At 60.1% G+C, this 14,817-nt stretch overlaps 2 protein-coding genes across 3 annotated transcripts in view; one reads left to right on the top strand and one right to left on the bottom strand.

Annotated features, from left to right (window-relative positions):
* Nucleotides 1-9,353, top strand: part of LOC119096263 (tripartite motif-containing protein 2) — a 32,480-nt gene extending 23,127 nt beyond the window's left edge. For both annotated transcript variants that reach the window (XM_037219082.1, XM_037219083.1), the window contains exons 3-10: nt 1,620-1,724; nt 3,716-3,870; nt 4,831-4,998; nt 5,721-5,861; nt 6,397-6,504; nt 7,057-8,098; nt 8,376-8,461; nt 9,168-9,353. In XM_037219082.1, the coding sequence (XP_037074977.1) occupies nt 1,620-1,724; nt 3,716-3,870; nt 4,831-4,998; nt 5,721-5,861; nt 6,397-6,504; nt 7,057-8,098; nt 8,376-8,461; nt 9,168-9,320 (1,958 nt within the window). In that variant the 3' untranslated portion in view covers nt 9,321-9,353. The remainder of the gene's footprint in view (nt 1-1,619; nt 1,725-3,715; nt 3,871-4,830; nt 4,999-5,720; nt 5,862-6,396; nt 6,505-7,056; nt 8,099-8,375; nt 8,462-9,167) is intronic.
* A 619-nt stretch (nt 9,354-9,972) lies between these two features.
* LOC119096262 (putative serine hydrolase) lies at nt 9,973-14,795 on the bottom strand. Its single transcript, XM_037219081.1, has 4 exons — nt 14,713-14,795; nt 12,669-12,801; nt 12,065-12,196; nt 9,973-11,778 (listed from the first exon to the last, which is right to left on the bottom strand). The coding sequence occupies exons 2-4, from the start codon at nt 12,790-12,792 to the stop codon at nt 11,009-11,011; spliced, it is 1,026 nt and encodes a 341-aa protein (XP_037074976.1). The 5' UTR covers nt 12,793-12,801; nt 14,713-14,795; the 3' UTR covers nt 9,973-11,008.
* Between the last annotated feature and the right edge of the window lie 22 nt (nt 14,796-14,817).

The raw sequence follows: 14,817 nt of genomic DNA, 5'->3' as shown, positions 1-14,817 counted from the left end.
AGTTAAGCAACTCCCAATTTATTCGCCCCGTCGATGACAATTGTCTGGTATTGGCAGGACCAACGGAAATCAGCATCGAAGCCGTAGGTGTTTAGGGTTCGGACGCCAAACGCCCGTCAGGGCTCCTCTGCATGCCAAAGCCATGGAAGTAGAGCATTCCAGCGCACTGCGGCATTTATCCGGGGGGACTCTCAAAGGCGACAAGCTCCATTCGCTTATGTTTGGGTGCCATCTGCCTGGTGGCGATCATATTCTTCTTATGTCGCGGAGGACGTCTTATTGATATCATGTCATTTTGGTCCCCGATGGAAACTGCATGCACTTTACTTAAGTGAACCTGAAAGCTCGCCCGTCCTGCAGAGTATAGGCGCACATTTACATCGTAACGTGCGATTCCGTGATAGAGTTAAAGGAGTTTGCAGCCGTCTGTACAGCCGGTACCGCGCGTGTGGCATTCCTCACCGATCCGTGTCCGTGTCCGAAGCCCCCTCTGACCCTGTCACGTGGCATTGGAGCAAGCCACTAGGCCGTGTCCGGGCGGGGCGCCGCAAACACGCGGGCTATGCCCTGCATGCTAATGGGTCGCCGGGGCCCGTGTCCCGGTGAGCCGGACCGTGCGCCCCTCCCCTCGCCCGCGGCACGTGTAACCCGATGCCGGGGAGGTGGCGGCGCCGAGCCCAAACAAGCGCCCCGCGCGCCCGGCCCACACAGCGGCGCGCTCCACCCCTCCGGCGGCCGGCCGTCCGCACGGCCCGCCGCCGGAACAACAGACTGCAGCCAGTGGCCGGGCGCGGCGATGTCCGCCTGCTGTGTCCCTTGCCTGTGTCTGTCTGTTTGTCTGCCTGCCTCCTCTGCTCGTGCTCTGGTATCCCGGCCAGTCTGTTTGATGTGACTCTGCCACATGTGGCATCCGCGCCCATGTACATGTTTCTGTCTGTTTGGCTCCGTACATGTTTTTCTTCCCGTCTCGTCATCTCGCTGCCGTCCTGTCTCTGTTGTCCCATCTCTTTGTTCGTTTTTTTTTTGTTCCTCGCTGCACTGAATCGTGTTCTTGTTTCCCTGCTTTTTGTCACCATCTTCCATCTCCCCGCTCCTATTCACGCCTGCGTTCGTTGCTGTCTGTCCAAATTCATAAATCGGTCTCTAATCGCCATGGACGTCATGCTCGTGCAAGATATACCGTCCCATAGCATTTTCTCCCCACGCAGCAACAGCCGCCCGCGTGCCACGTGAACACGATACTCCCGCTCCTATTCTTCACGCGTGCTCATGTCCGCCAGGCCAGCTCCCGTCCGGTGTGCGGGCGGGCCGATACGTGCGTCCCGCGGGGCGTGCCTGAGGCAGTGGCGGTGTATTTATATATCCTGCCATAACGTATGTCCGTGGGCGCTCTCCCCGCGCCGTCAGCGGACGCCGCTGTTACGTGGCCAGTCTGACCGCCGCGCAGGATGCCCTGCCGTTCGCCAGCTCCCAGAGCCCGGATAGCCGTTTTTATTGACGCGAGCGTTGGGTCCAGCGGGCTGCTGTCACCGTGCATTTTGCTCGGACCCCGCCGTGCCGTGCCGCCGGCGTCTGGTCCGTAGCCGTCGGTCGGCTGAAGGCGGCCCTGTTTGTTTCAGGCACGTACGATGGAGCCGAGCACACGCCCAAGCTCATGCCGTGCTCCCACACGGTGTGCCTCGAGTGTTTGGCGCGCATCGTCGCCTCCAACACCAGGGAGCCAGGTGAGAGGAGACAAACACGCGCGCGTGACTCGGCCAGACCGTCGGCTGTGGCCGTCCGGTCGCACCTGCTCAAGAGGCGCTGGTAATCCGGCGGGGGCCACCGAATAACCTGCGTTCTTTGTTCGCGTCTTCGCTTGTAGCCGTTTTTAGCAGTTCCTTTAAAGGGATTTAGATGAAAGAGCGCGAAACGTTGCGTTGCTGCTAGGCCGCTGCTCTTCCGGTCACGCTGTGACGAACGGGCTGACTGTGCGCCGTCGCTGTTCCCTTTACTCGCCATTCATCACCCGTGGGCTTCGGCTGTTGAGTCTCGGCGGCCCCCTCCCAGCTTTGTTTGCTCTCGGTTGCCGCCGTCTCAGCGCTGGCCACTCAACACAGCTGCCGCGAGGGGACCACCCTCTGTGTGTGTGTCGGGGGGAGGGGTATCCGGGGGCGGTCCCATGCCCGTCTCGTGCTGCGGCCGCGCCGGCACCGTCGACGTCCTCCCCCGGGCTGCACAGAGGCCGTGTCCGCCACCGGTCACGGCCTCTGTGTGTGTGTCGGAGGGAGTGGTATCCGGGGCGGTCCCGTGCCCGTCTCGTGCTGCGGCCGCGCCGGCACCGTCGACGTCCGCCCCCGGGCTGTACAGAGGCCGTGTTCGCCACCGGTCACGGCCTCTGTGTGTGTGTCGGGGGAGATCCGGGGGCGGTCCCGTGCCCGTCTCGTGCTGCGGCCGCGCCGGCACCGTCGACGTTCGCCCCCGGGCTGCACTGAGGCCGTGTCCGCCACCGGTCACGGCCTCGCTGTCACCTCTGCTGTCTGCTGCTGCTCGCCCCGTGTTTTGTCGCCTGCTCACCTGCTCTCCCTCGGTCGTGTGCAGGTGGCCGTCGCCGTCTGTTGCCGGCGGCCGGCGGCCAGCGGCTGCTGCTCTCTGCCGCTGTCTAGCGATGCCTGCCACCATCTGTAGCTGTCTGGTGATAGCTGATGGGGTTTGCTACCTGTTCGGAACCGTTTCTGATGAGGGATTCTTGGGAGCCAGATCTCCATGGCAGCGCAACGCGTCGAGATCGAAAGCTGTAAAAGACACGTTATAATGTAGCAGATAAATATAGCAGCACCAGTTCTACCAGCGAGACATCATATCAGCCCACAGCTCCTTGGCCTAGGCAGGTGGCTCGACATTCAAGAGGTTCCGTGAAAGTCTTCGATGTGTTCTCCACGGCGAACCACGCAATGCCAATGCGTCTCCCAGGGCTGCGTATTATGCGCTCAGCGACGGCTTTCCCTCCCGATTTGGGCACTGTGCGTGCGCGCGCGTGCGGCGCTGTGCAGTGCTGGCGAGACGCGTGTCCCCGCTTCGACACACCGTGCAGCGCGCGCCGTATTGGGCTCGAGGCAGGCGCGATGTGAGATATGATGCTGGAGCGGGAGGGCACGCACGCACAGACGAAGCCGTATCGGCGGGAGCAGGAATCGACGACAGAGCAGGGTCAGCTCGCGGAGTCCTGCCCCGTGTTCCGTGTGTGTTACCGGCAGTGGGGCGGTGTGACGGCCCGTGCCCTGTTTCTCCCGGCATCGCAGTCTGACGCTGCGCACACTCCGTCTTTTGACGCGCTGGTCTGGCCGCGTGCTGGTCCGCGCAGGCAGGTCGTACTCTGCTTACCCCATGTGTCGCTTGGTCACGCCACTGTCACCAGCTACAGCAGTCGGGGTGACGCGGGCGTGCACACAGCAGTGTCACTATTAACACCCGCTGCATCACCGGAACAGTGTCGTCCAGTTCCGTCTTTGTCAGTGGTGTAACACTCGCTGGTTGTAATGCCGTCGTGTCCTCAGACGTGACGGCCCGACCCTCTGTGCTATATGTGCCACCAGGTACGCTGACAGACCGTGTGCACCTCCTGTCACCAGGTGACAGTGGCGTGACCGTGCGTACCCCTGTCCGGCCAGGTGCCGCGTGTTGTCCGTGCCACCAGGCAGAGGCGTCCTCACCGCGCGTACCGCTCCGCCACCAGGCACGCTGCGCTGTCCGATCTGCCGGGCGCTGATCCCGCTGCCCACGGGCGGCGCGGCGGCGCTGCCGCCCAGTTTCGTGGTCAACCAGCTGCTGGACCTGATGTCCCGCCAGCGCCGCGAGGTCGTGCCAAAGTGTTCCACGCACCAGACAGAGGTGGGTCAGGCGGGGAGCCCGCCGCCGACCGGGCGCCGAGCGGCCGCCCGGCCGCAGCGGCAGGATGGTCCGCGGCGTTTTTGTGCACGCGGGGATGGAGCGCGCGCGAGGTGTGGCGCAATGGAACGCTGGCTGCGTACTCTGCAACGCCGGCAGCGTCGGAACTCCTGGTGGTGTTGAAAGGTTTTGCCTTGCGAAACTGCCGATGGAGTGCGGCCACGAGGTTGGCTGGGTGACTCTGATGTTGATACAAAGGCCTGTCCGCTGGTGCGCCGGGTGTTTGCGCCTACCGATTTGGTGAGACCCGTGCCTCGCTGTGTTGTTGTGCAGTAACCGTCGCTAAGTGGGATGTGCAGTACTGGGCCTGCGATGCGGGATATACATTTATGTCTTGCTTTTTGCTTGCTTTTTTGCGTGTCCATGCCGTTGTGACTGATGCGGCGCTGTGCTGTGCAGAACCTGCTGTTCTGTGAGACGTGTGATACGGCGTTCTGCGCGCTGTGACTGACCCAGCTCTGTGCTGTGCAGGACCTGCTGTTCTGTGAGACGTGTGATACGGCGTTCTGCGCGCTGTGACTGACCCAGCGCTGTGCTGTGCAGGACCTGCTGTTCTGTGAGACGTGTGATACGGCGTTCTGCGCGCTGTGACTGACCCAGCGCTGTGCTGTGTAGGACCTGCTGTTCTGTGAGACGTGTGATACGATGTTCTGCGCTCTGTGACTGACCCGGCGCTCTGCTGTGCAGGACCTGCTGTTCTGTGAGACGTGTGATACAGTGTTCTGCGCTCTGTGACTGACCCGGCGCTCTGCTGTGCAAGACCTGCTGTTCTGTGAGACGTGTGATACAGTGTTCTGCGCTCTGTGACTGACCCGGCGCTGTGTTGTGCAGGACCTGCTGTTCTGTGAGACGTATGATACGGTGTTCTGCGCGCTGTGACTGACCCGGCGCTGTGCTGTGCAGGACCTTCTGTTCTGTGAGACGTGTGATACAGTGTTCTGCGCGCTGTGCTGCGAGTCCGGCCACGGCGGCCTGACCGACTCGTGCGAGCACACGGTCGTGCCATTCTCCATCGCTATCAAGCGCATGTCCGAAATACTCCTGTACAAGGCGAACGAGTGCATATCGAAGGTAAGGCTCGGCGGCGGCCGGACACGGGTGCCCACGCGTGCCGACCGCTAGTCAGCAGGCTGAGCAGCGGCAGGTGCCCGATTGAAATCCTGCGACAGTAACGCGCGTGGCGGCTGTGTGTGTGTGATCTCCCTCACATGTGTGAGGGAGAAATCGGTGGTGGGCTGCTCAAAAAGTCTTCTGGCATTGGCTTTTTGCAAGTCCCGTGTGTCTGAACCTCTTTCCTCCTCGGTTCGGTTGTTGCATCAACGCACCTGTGGTCAGTGTCAGAAGTGCTTTGTTATATGAATCTGAGTCACTCGCTTTTGGTATTACGGGAGATCTGCTATGGTCTCCATTGTTTAGCGTTTTATCTGAGCATCGAACCGCTGACCACAGGGTGTCTTGGGACAACAAAAACAAGGCTTCCTTCTCTCCTGTCAGGCCTGCCTGGACGCGAAAAGCCGCGGAACGCGCGGAATGCAGCCGATGCTGTTAATGCCAAGGCGCAAAGGCGCATGCAAAGCTAGATTAACCTTGACTGGCTGGGAATGTAATGCCGCCTTTCCTTGAGACGGTCCCGACATTTCTCCGTTGTTTATTATCGCGTCCTCCATTAACGAGATGGTTGGCGGCCCGTGGCGTGTGTCGTTCCCGCGTGGAAAATGCTGTAACGGTACGGTGGAGGTGTAGCCTTGCACGGGACCACCGCCTCACGTGTCGACCTTGGCGCCTGTTCCCAGCTGAACAAAGCTCACGACGCGGTGCAGGCCGAGATTCACGAGCTGGAGCACGGCGTGGACGCCACCTTCGAGCAGATCAGCACCTCCTTCCAGGAGCTGATCGACAGTCTGGAGCGGCGGCGGGCCCAGCTGCTGACGCAGGTGCTGTCACGGACACCGCCCCCACCCCTCCCCCGAGTGGTCACGGTCGGCCACTGAGATAGGGTGACGCGGCTGCCCCAGCTGCTGATGCGTGTTAGCACAGACACGGACGTTCTCTGGGGCTCACCGTCCTCTGCTGGGACAGACAGGGAAGCCGACACCATCAGGCGCTGACGACACAGGCACTGATGTCCCCTCCCCCTTCCCCCACCCCTTAGGGTCATGGTACAGTGTTGAGACACGGGGAGCCACCATCCAGGGCGCCGACCAGGTGCCGACAACTTATCCATCAGGAGTTTCCCGCACTGATGTGCAGAAACACCACTTCCCACCAGGTCAGCTTGGGACAATGGAATGCTCCCACAGCGTTTGTGCCACGACGTGAAAGACCTTATTCCTATTGTGCTGTAGCACTGCTCACACGGCGCAACGCTGCGTGTCCTAAAGCCTGGTCCACACGGACCCTGCTGTGCGACCCTCGTCCGACACCTGACGTCGACGTCGACACCTAACGTCGCCTGCTCTCCGGCGGCAGGTGAAGACGACCCGCGACGAGAAGAAGAGCGTGCTGGAGGACCAGCTGCGCCTGATCGAAGCCGAACGCTCTAAGGTGCAGAGCCAGTGTGACGGACTGCAGTACCAGGTGAGGGAGGGAGGGGGGGGGGGAGCACTGGCCCCGACCGAGGGGCCACGATCATTGGCCAGAGGAGTCCGCCAGCCGTCCGACGCGCGTGCAGTCCTGACTGGAGACGCTCCGCCTGCGTGGTTGGGTCGCTTGTGGTGCTGATGAACAATGCCGGATGACATTTAGGTGGTATGCAGCTGTGCGGTGTGTCTCACTTGTATTTGCGGCTTTCTTTGGCCCGTTAGATGGATTAAGGGGCATCCAGACCATTGACTGTCTGGGCAGCGGGTTTGACGTGCCCTTCCTGCTGGCAGTGATGTCTTGACCCAACGACTCCCGGCTGAGTGGTGTCCCGGGTTTTAGGGTGTGACAGTGGTGTACGGTCGCTGCCCACCGAAACGGCCGCCGTCCGTGGGCCGGGGAACCGTGTTGCCGCGACGACTGGGCCTCAAAAACACTGCCTGACCGTTGTGTGACGCCGGCGCCGACGCCGACGTCTGACCGCGGCCGCCGACCGGACGCCGCCCGCGTCCCCACAGCGCTGACCCGCCGCCCGCCGCTCGCCGCCAGGTCCAGGTCCGCAACATTACGCGCCAGATCAGCGAACTCAACCAGAAGCTGGACTCGGTCAGCAGCCTGAGCGAGCCGCGCGAGAACGGCTTCGTGCGGTACGAGTACCGGCACAACGACAGCCCGGCGGCGCTGCAGGCGGCGCTGGCCGCCTTCGGCCGTGTGCGCACGTCGCGCACCTTCCCCGGCCTGTGCCAGCTGGGGGAGGTGAGCGCCGCGGCGCACCTGCAGGCCAGCGTCCGCCTCACGGCGCTCGACTACCACGGCGAGCGGCAGACGGGCGGCGGCGACCCGGTGACGGCGCGCCTGTCCGACCCGGACGGCGAGGCGATGGCCGTGCGCGTGACCGACCTGGACGACGGCACGTACCAGCTGACGTTCCGGCCGCGGCGGCCGGGGCCGCACGCGCTCGACGTTCGCCTCTTCGGCCGGCCGGTGGCGCGCTCGCCGCTGCTGTTCGACGTGTCGCAGCACAACGACCCGGTGCGCTGCGTGGGCGCGCGCGGCGACGGAGACGAGCAGTTCTGCCAGCCGGTGGGCGTGGCCGTGGCCGCCGACGGCACCGTCTACGTCACCGACACGGGCAACTCGCGCGTCAAGGTGCTGGACCACGAGCTGCGCGTCACCCAGCACATCCTCGGCTCGGGCCTCGAGGAGCGCGGCGGCACCGGGCTGGCCGTCTCGGAGACCGGCTCGCTGGTGCTGGTCAACTGGCGCGCGCGACAGCTGACGGAGGTCACCGCCGACGGCCGCCTGCTGCACCAGTTCACGCACGAGGCTCTGCAGGCGCCGATTGACGTGGCCGTGTCGCGCGCTGGCGAGCTGCTGGTCGCCGACAACGGGCTCGACCAGGTGCTGGTGCTGAGCCGCGACGGCCGGCTGCTGCGCCGGCTCGGCGAGCGCGGTGAGGCGCCCGGCCAGTTCCGCCAGATCTCGGCCGTCTGCGTGGCGCCCGACGGCAGCGTGCTGGCCGCCGACTCGCGCGTGCAGGTGTTCACCGACCAGGGCCAGCTGCTGCGCGAGCTGGTGGCAGAGCCGAGCGGTGAGTGGCGCGCGCGGGAGCGGCGCACGGGCTGGGCTGCCGGCCTCTGGGAATATCGGGTGATGGGCTGGGCTGTGTGCCGACCAGAGCGGGAATTAGATAATGCGATGCAGAGGAGATTGGGAATAGAGGATAGAGGTCACTGTATTTATGCCAAAGTAAAATACGTCATGTTCCGGTGGCCACGCTACCCTGTGCTCATGTGGGAGCCGCCTTTGTCCATGACGACTGGGCGTGGCACCGGGTGCGGCCCTGACGGCTCGTGTGCACGTTTCAGTGCGCGGCTACTACGGCGGCGTGACCTGCGATCACCTCGGGAATGTTCTGGCCACCCGCACCGAGAAGTCGCGCCACTATGTCCAGGTGCGTGACGTCCGACGCGGCGCAGGCTGTCCTCAAACAGCGCCAGATGATGCTCTCCCCGGCCGGCTGCCGTTACTTGAGAGACGGTCATCTGCGCTGCTCGATCGCGTGCTCGCAGCGGCATGGCGCCCGCCACGTGCTTGCGGCATTCACGAGCTTAGAGTCAGACGGGACATGGCCAGCTGTTGCTTCACCGACATCATGCAAGCTGTGCACCAACCTTGTTGTGAATGTTGCCGAGTTTATCTTGACATTTTCAGCCCCTGGAGCATCCTCCATACGCTGACAGTGTTAGTGCTCTGTTCAGACGCAGGTCGTGTGCGGACTTGGCTATCACTGAATATTACAGTGGTCCCCTGCTGCCAGTGACCGGAGGGCTGGAACATTTATGGCCCCATGTCTCTGGAATGCTCAAGTCCCAGCAGTCACATTCCGCGATGAATAGCTATTCGCTGCCGCCGTTATTGCGTGGCGTAATGCTAGTATCGCACAACAAAAAAACGCGGCTGAGTACGCTCGGGAGTACCTTTTCTGGGCGATGGTCCTTCGCTGCGTATTAGCGGCACGGTCACCACGGACGGCACCATTCTGCTGGACATGTCTCGTCAAGTCCGGCCCCGTACCATTCTCCGCACGCGCGCCCTCTGCAGGCACACCCCGTGCCCGATCCTCACGCGTCGCCCTCACTCGCGCCCGCTGGCGGCAGGTGTTCTCGCTGGACACGGGCAAGTTGCTGTTCTGGATCGACTCGGACGGCAGCCGACTCCGCCGTCCGTCTGGCCTGGCCTGCTCCAACGACGGCTGCGTGTTCGTGGCCGACCTGGGCAACAACTGCCTCAAACAGTACCGCTACCTGTGACCGGCGGGCGCCGGCGCCGCACCCATCACCGCGGCGCCGGCGCGAGGCGCGCTCGGCCGGCCGCCGGACGTCAGCGTCCCGCCCCCCTCCGTCTCGCACTCTAGTCTCGATGTACTTAACTGTGCGTGGGCGTCGCTGGCGGCGTGCTGGCTGAGCGGCGCGGCACAGTCGGCCGCCTGCCTGGCCGCCGGCTGGGCGCCGCTGCCGGCCGGCCCGCGGCCGACCCGCGTGTGAGGCGGCCGCTGCGACGCGCCGCTGGCAGAGACGGCTTTAGCACGTGGCGCCGGCTCGTGCCGCGTCTCTTCGGAAGGCCCCGCCAGCCGCTGTCGCCTGCCCTGGCCCGGCGCGCCTCAGGGGAGGAGAGCCAGCGGCGGCTCGCGCGACGCCGCCAGAGATTGGCCGCCGTCAGCGGTGCCCCTCCGTCTCTCGGGAGTGGAGCCTCCGGTTCGGCCTCGTTCACCTTTACCTGTGCACCGCCGAACAACCATCGAAGTGGTGTCCCGAATACGCTTTATGTACGTATATGCTGTAGCGTTCGTTTCATGATTAACCGTTCGTAGCAAGTTCTGTTTTTGCATGACAGCCGAGTGCCTGACAGTTTGTTGGATGTGAATAAAGGATACGCGATGAAGAACAAGACGATTTTTTCACAGACGTTCACGGTCGTACTTTGTTAATTCCATCGCCTTGTGGGGAAGGCAACATCACGAATTCACTATCACATCACGGTCATCGTTAACTACTCTTCTCAATTACCATACTTCGATAAGCTTCACGCACAACCCGCAAAGGGCGAATAACGATTAGCGTCTATCGCATTCCGAGCTACTACCGTTAATACATGCGTGCAGTGCGAACAGAGCGCCACCGTTCTCCAATGGAGGTCTCGTGTCCGACAATGTGCCGACTTAATTTCCGGTGTGCCTGATGTGGCGCGTCATTTGGGGACCCAGGCGGGTATGCAGGCCTGTCGCCACGCGGCCCCTACACCAGTTGCCTGGTGCACAGGCGGGCTCTAGACCAGATGCCTGGTATACAGACGACCTATATGACTGCCAGAGGCCGCCTGGAATCAGCACTGATTCCTTACGACGCGGACGTAAAACACCGTGAGGCGGCGTATGCCAGGTGGTGTACTGCGTCTCCTGATCAGTGCAGTGCGCTTCACATTTACTGAGTCGCCAACCTGTGCGCAGTAAGCGTTCACGATTACCATGCATAGAATACGGCCTGAGGTCACGCCAGTAAGATGCAGCTACACAGTTCCGGGCATCCGCTACTGCGTTCCTTTAATTCCTACACCTTTTCCGCTATCATTCGAAGTGGATATTTAAAATATAAGAATGCTACGGCCGCCGTGCAGGTGGACAGTGGCAGGTCCCTGGCGCTTTGCAAAGAGCTAGATTTAGCCGCCAGGGAGTTATGAGCGTGCTATTGTTTGCAATGCACCCGAGTAGGCACCCAAGGCAGACTTCACACCTGGCGGGGCGTAGCGATAGTTAACGACATCAAACACATCTGCCCCACTAGCGAACAACACCCGTACAATTGCATTGCTGGTGCGCCAGGCCCACGCGAGCCCGGCCCCCACCCCCTGCGCGTCCGGCGGCGGCCGGCCCGACGTGCGAAAGGAGGGCTGGCAGCCACCGGCTCCCAATTCCGCTAAACTCGCTGGCCGTCCGAGGCGCCTATAAACCGCTCCGTAACGCGGACGACTCGGCGTCGGCCGTCGCCGTCTCCGACCCCGCGGCGGTCGGCTCTCCGCGCAGGAAGCCGTTGATGTGCGGCAAAACGTTCTCCGGGTGCGTGAGGTGCACGTGGTGTCCGCCGGGCGCACGGAGCACGTGCAGTTCGGGCACGGCGCCTCGGTAGATGTCCAGCGCGGCCGCCTCCTCTTCAGGCCCGATCCACGTGCCGCCCGACTCGGCGAGCACCAGCAGCAGACGGCAGCGCAGGCGGCGCGCGTACGCCCCCCACTGGACCATATCCATTGGCTGCAACGGCCGCTGCCGGTGGCGCAGGTCGTACGTGTACTCGTAGAGGCCGGTTTCGGGGTCGCGGCGCGCGCCGCGCACCAGCAGCGCGTCGGCCGCCGCGTCGTCCAGGTCACTGACGGCTTCGACGAGCCGGCGGCGCAGTTCGTCGTAGCCGTACTGCGGCCGCGAGCCGGCCGACAACTTGCGCTCCGTCTCGCCGAACGCGAGCACGGCGTCGCGAGTAATGCTCGGGTGCTGGTCGACTGGGCGCGTCAAGAACTTGACCAGGTCGAGCACGGTAAGCGATTCCACGTCCTCGGGGAAGGTAGCCGCGTACAGCATGGACATGCCGGAGCCCATGCTGTGGCCCATCAGCGAAAAGCGCTGCCAGCCGAAGTGGTCGCGCACTAGCCGGATAAACAGCACGCCCTGCATCAGGCTGTAGGTGGAGCCGACCGGCATGTGGCTGGAGAGGCCGTGACCTGCCGACAAACAGCGCCCGTCTGAACCGGTATGGCTGACATCTCAGCCTGCGTCAGTTGCTGACATTCCCGTCCACGCACCCATACGCGCAGACGACAACATTTACTCTCTCTCGTGGCGTCCGAAAACCGGCAACACATGCATCTACGCAAACTCACGCCAAACGTCAATGCAGCCTCAGTGATCACCAAGAGTTCAGGTGCCACTGGCGCGCCGGGAACGCATTCCGCAGGGTGCTGTGACGTGGGCGTACGGCGGCCAACACCTGCGCCGCCCGACACGTACCGGGCAGGTCAATGTTGACGCAGCGGTAGGTCTGCGGCAGGTGCTGCTGCACGGCGTCGAAGGTGCCGCAGTTGTCGAGCCAGCCGTGCAGCATCAGCAGCGGCCGGCCGTCGGTCGGCCCGCTCTCGCGGCCTGCACAGCGGGCGGACAGCGCGATCAGGTCACCGAGCCGAGGCCAACCGGCAACAGGGCACGTCGGAAAGGTGCCCGCCGCGTCAACACCTTCAACGATTTACCAATGCAATACGTGTGTTCGTTGTCTTATTAACAACACCATAGATAGCCGTATTCGTTGACATTTATTAACGAGCATGCGAACGTTTTTAGCTGGAGTGCAGCCCTAAATGTCTTCAGCTGGAGTTGAAGATACTCTAACGAGAAAATTCGCGCCGTTTCCGTCAGCTTCGCCCTGGATTTTTCCGTCCTCTGCATGCGTGGCGTTGGACACAGACACGGCGAGTCGTTGCCCTCGTTGCACACCGTTATTCACCCACCGTTGACTCTGTGCACTCTGAACTCTCAGCTAGGTGACACACCACGTTCATGAAGTGCCTTGTCATGCAAGTCGCAATATGTGCTCGACTGTGTCGGTCAAAGTCCTCACCTGCAATGTGCCCCCATGGCACTGGTATCTGAACTTCCCGGATAGAGCTCATTCCTCTGAGGCTTTGTGTTAGGAATGAATGTCTCGCGACAAGTCGGGATACGTTCCTACAAAGAGTTGTCATTCAAGAAACCTGAAAGGAATTAACCTGTTAAAGACGATTTGGAGTTTTGGGGCGCGTCTACGGCAAGAAGTCGTGCAGCGCCCAGAACCATCGTACTACGAGGCGAAGTCGCAATTCAAACGGGTTTTTGATATACAAACACCGTCAGCTTAAACGACTGTGAGAGCCACAGTCATTTGACCAGAGGTGCGATGGAGAAAGCATCACAGAGAAACCTACGGCAGATAGAAGCTGATCTGTCCAGTTCCAGCAGTCTGAGAGTCGCTACTTAAAATATCGGGCATCCCTCAATTTTGCCCACTTGACTCGAACCCCTGTTGAATTTTGTACCATTTGATTATTTGTATTCAACTTTTTTCAATGAATTTTTGTCCCACAACCATACAGAGTATGTACTATGCACTCATACAAAGCCCCACTGGATGGGCACTTAAGCCCTCTCATGGCTGATGCATGGAGGCTCTGATAATTGGGGTGTCACAAGAATGCAAGATGAAGCGAAAGTGAGGAAAGAAACTCAGACACTACTGCTTTCAACATTCAATGCTTGTTGCACAACTCGCAACATTAGAAATGCACAATAGAATGTGCAAAGTAAATTTGCTGTTTCCCTTACCCAGGCTGTGTAAAAATAAATTGGGGTGCAACAGCTGACTGGTGGCAGGACCCTGGACAAAATCGCTACCACACGCAGAACTTTACGACCTATTGCTAGATGTGGAGGCTGTCCATCTCACACCCACAGTGTGCCTCCCATACTCATCTGCCCACTAAATGCTGGATCTTTGTTACTGATATAAACAGCTCCCAGCACTTTCAGTTCCAATTTTTGTGTGCACTTAGTCAGTATGGTGGTGTTTTCTACTAGCTTGCATTCAGATTAATGCTGCTTTGGCATTCCATTGTGGAGGTGCAGAGCAAAACCACTAGCATTAGAAAGAGCATCAGAAATTGTTGTCCTTAGTAAAGCTTGTTGAAACTGCCCATATTGCTTACAGCCAAAAACTGCCACATCTCAGAAATTTTCAAATCCAGCTATGGCCCACAAAAAATCAAACACACAACCTCCCTTCACAAGCAAGGGGAGGTTACCAGGCAATAGGTACTTATCATGAGATGCACTACTGAATGACTAGCTAGCAGAGGCCTTAAGGAAGGTTGAAGGGGTCATAACCAGTTCTTCAAACATAATCATATCATAAACTGACTAAAAACTTACAACAGGCAAAATGCTGCATGAGTGGTTACTATATTCACACCACATGCTGTACGACCCATCACACCACAATCTGATGCAGCAAAGCTGCAGTGAGTTTGAACCATATAACACTCCACACCAGGAGGGTGTTTCAGATTTTTTGTAAGGGTGTGCATTTTTGATGATATGTCAAAATTGCCTAACAAAAGATGGCATGGATACTGGAGTATCTTTTACCAAAGCCTCACAGCAGAAAAGAACTGGAAAATTGCATCTGGCCATAACACATTGAACAAAATACACATACATTTTGATAAGGGGCACACACAGCTCCGAGGTATATGGCCCTCTTGACACCACTTAAACAAGAAATTGATGAGCTTCTTTGATTGAACAGAGGAAATGACAGGAACTCATGCGAAGTTAGTTGTTGCAGGTGTCTATTCATTGTTGCATGTCTGTGACATGCATGTAATGCACCCCACACAGAGCCATTAACACTCATGACTATTTGCGACCACCCTTGGGCACTCCTGGGCATGGGCGCCCTTGAATACGATTCGCATGGCAACCAATGAAACAAGGAACTGACTTGTACTTTTTGATTGCACAACGCAAATAACAGTAGCTCATAAAAACTTAGTTGTTGCATATGTCTGTTCGCCGCCAAGCGTCTGTAGCATGCACACTACACACGCAACGCAAATCCCATCAACACTCACGGGCACCTTGCGTCAAACGTGCAGGAGATAGGAGCAAGCGAACCCTCCCACAAAGTCAATGGGATGGTAGTGAAATGGGACAGTATCCCATTTGCGAAACGTTGA

Source organism: Pollicipes pollicipes, unplaced genomic scaffold, assembly GCF_011947565.3.
Source record: "Pollicipes pollicipes isolate AB1234 unplaced genomic scaffold, Ppol_2.1 Scaffold_4295;HRSCAF=5057_pilon_pilon_pilon, whole genome shotgun sequence".
In the NCBI taxonomy this organism is placed as follows: domain Eukaryota; kingdom Metazoa; phylum Arthropoda; class Thecostraca; order Pollicipedomorpha; family Pollicipedidae; genus Pollicipes; species Pollicipes pollicipes.
This window is presented reverse-complemented; position numbering and strand designations above follow the sequence as displayed.

Coding starts and splice junctions, on each gene's coding strand:
- LOC119096262 (XM_037219081.1), bottom strand. CDS start 12,792: ATGACAACTCTTTGTAGGAACGTATCCCGACTTGTCGCGAGACATTCA. Junction 12,197..12,668: donor GCCATGGGGGCACATTGCAG/GTGAGGACTTTG, acceptor CCCGCTGTGCAG/GCCGCGAGAGCGGGCCGACC. Junction 11,779..12,064: donor CGTCAACATTGACCTGCCCG/GTACGTGTCGGG, acceptor GTTTGTCGGCAG/GTCACGGCCTCTCCAGCCAC.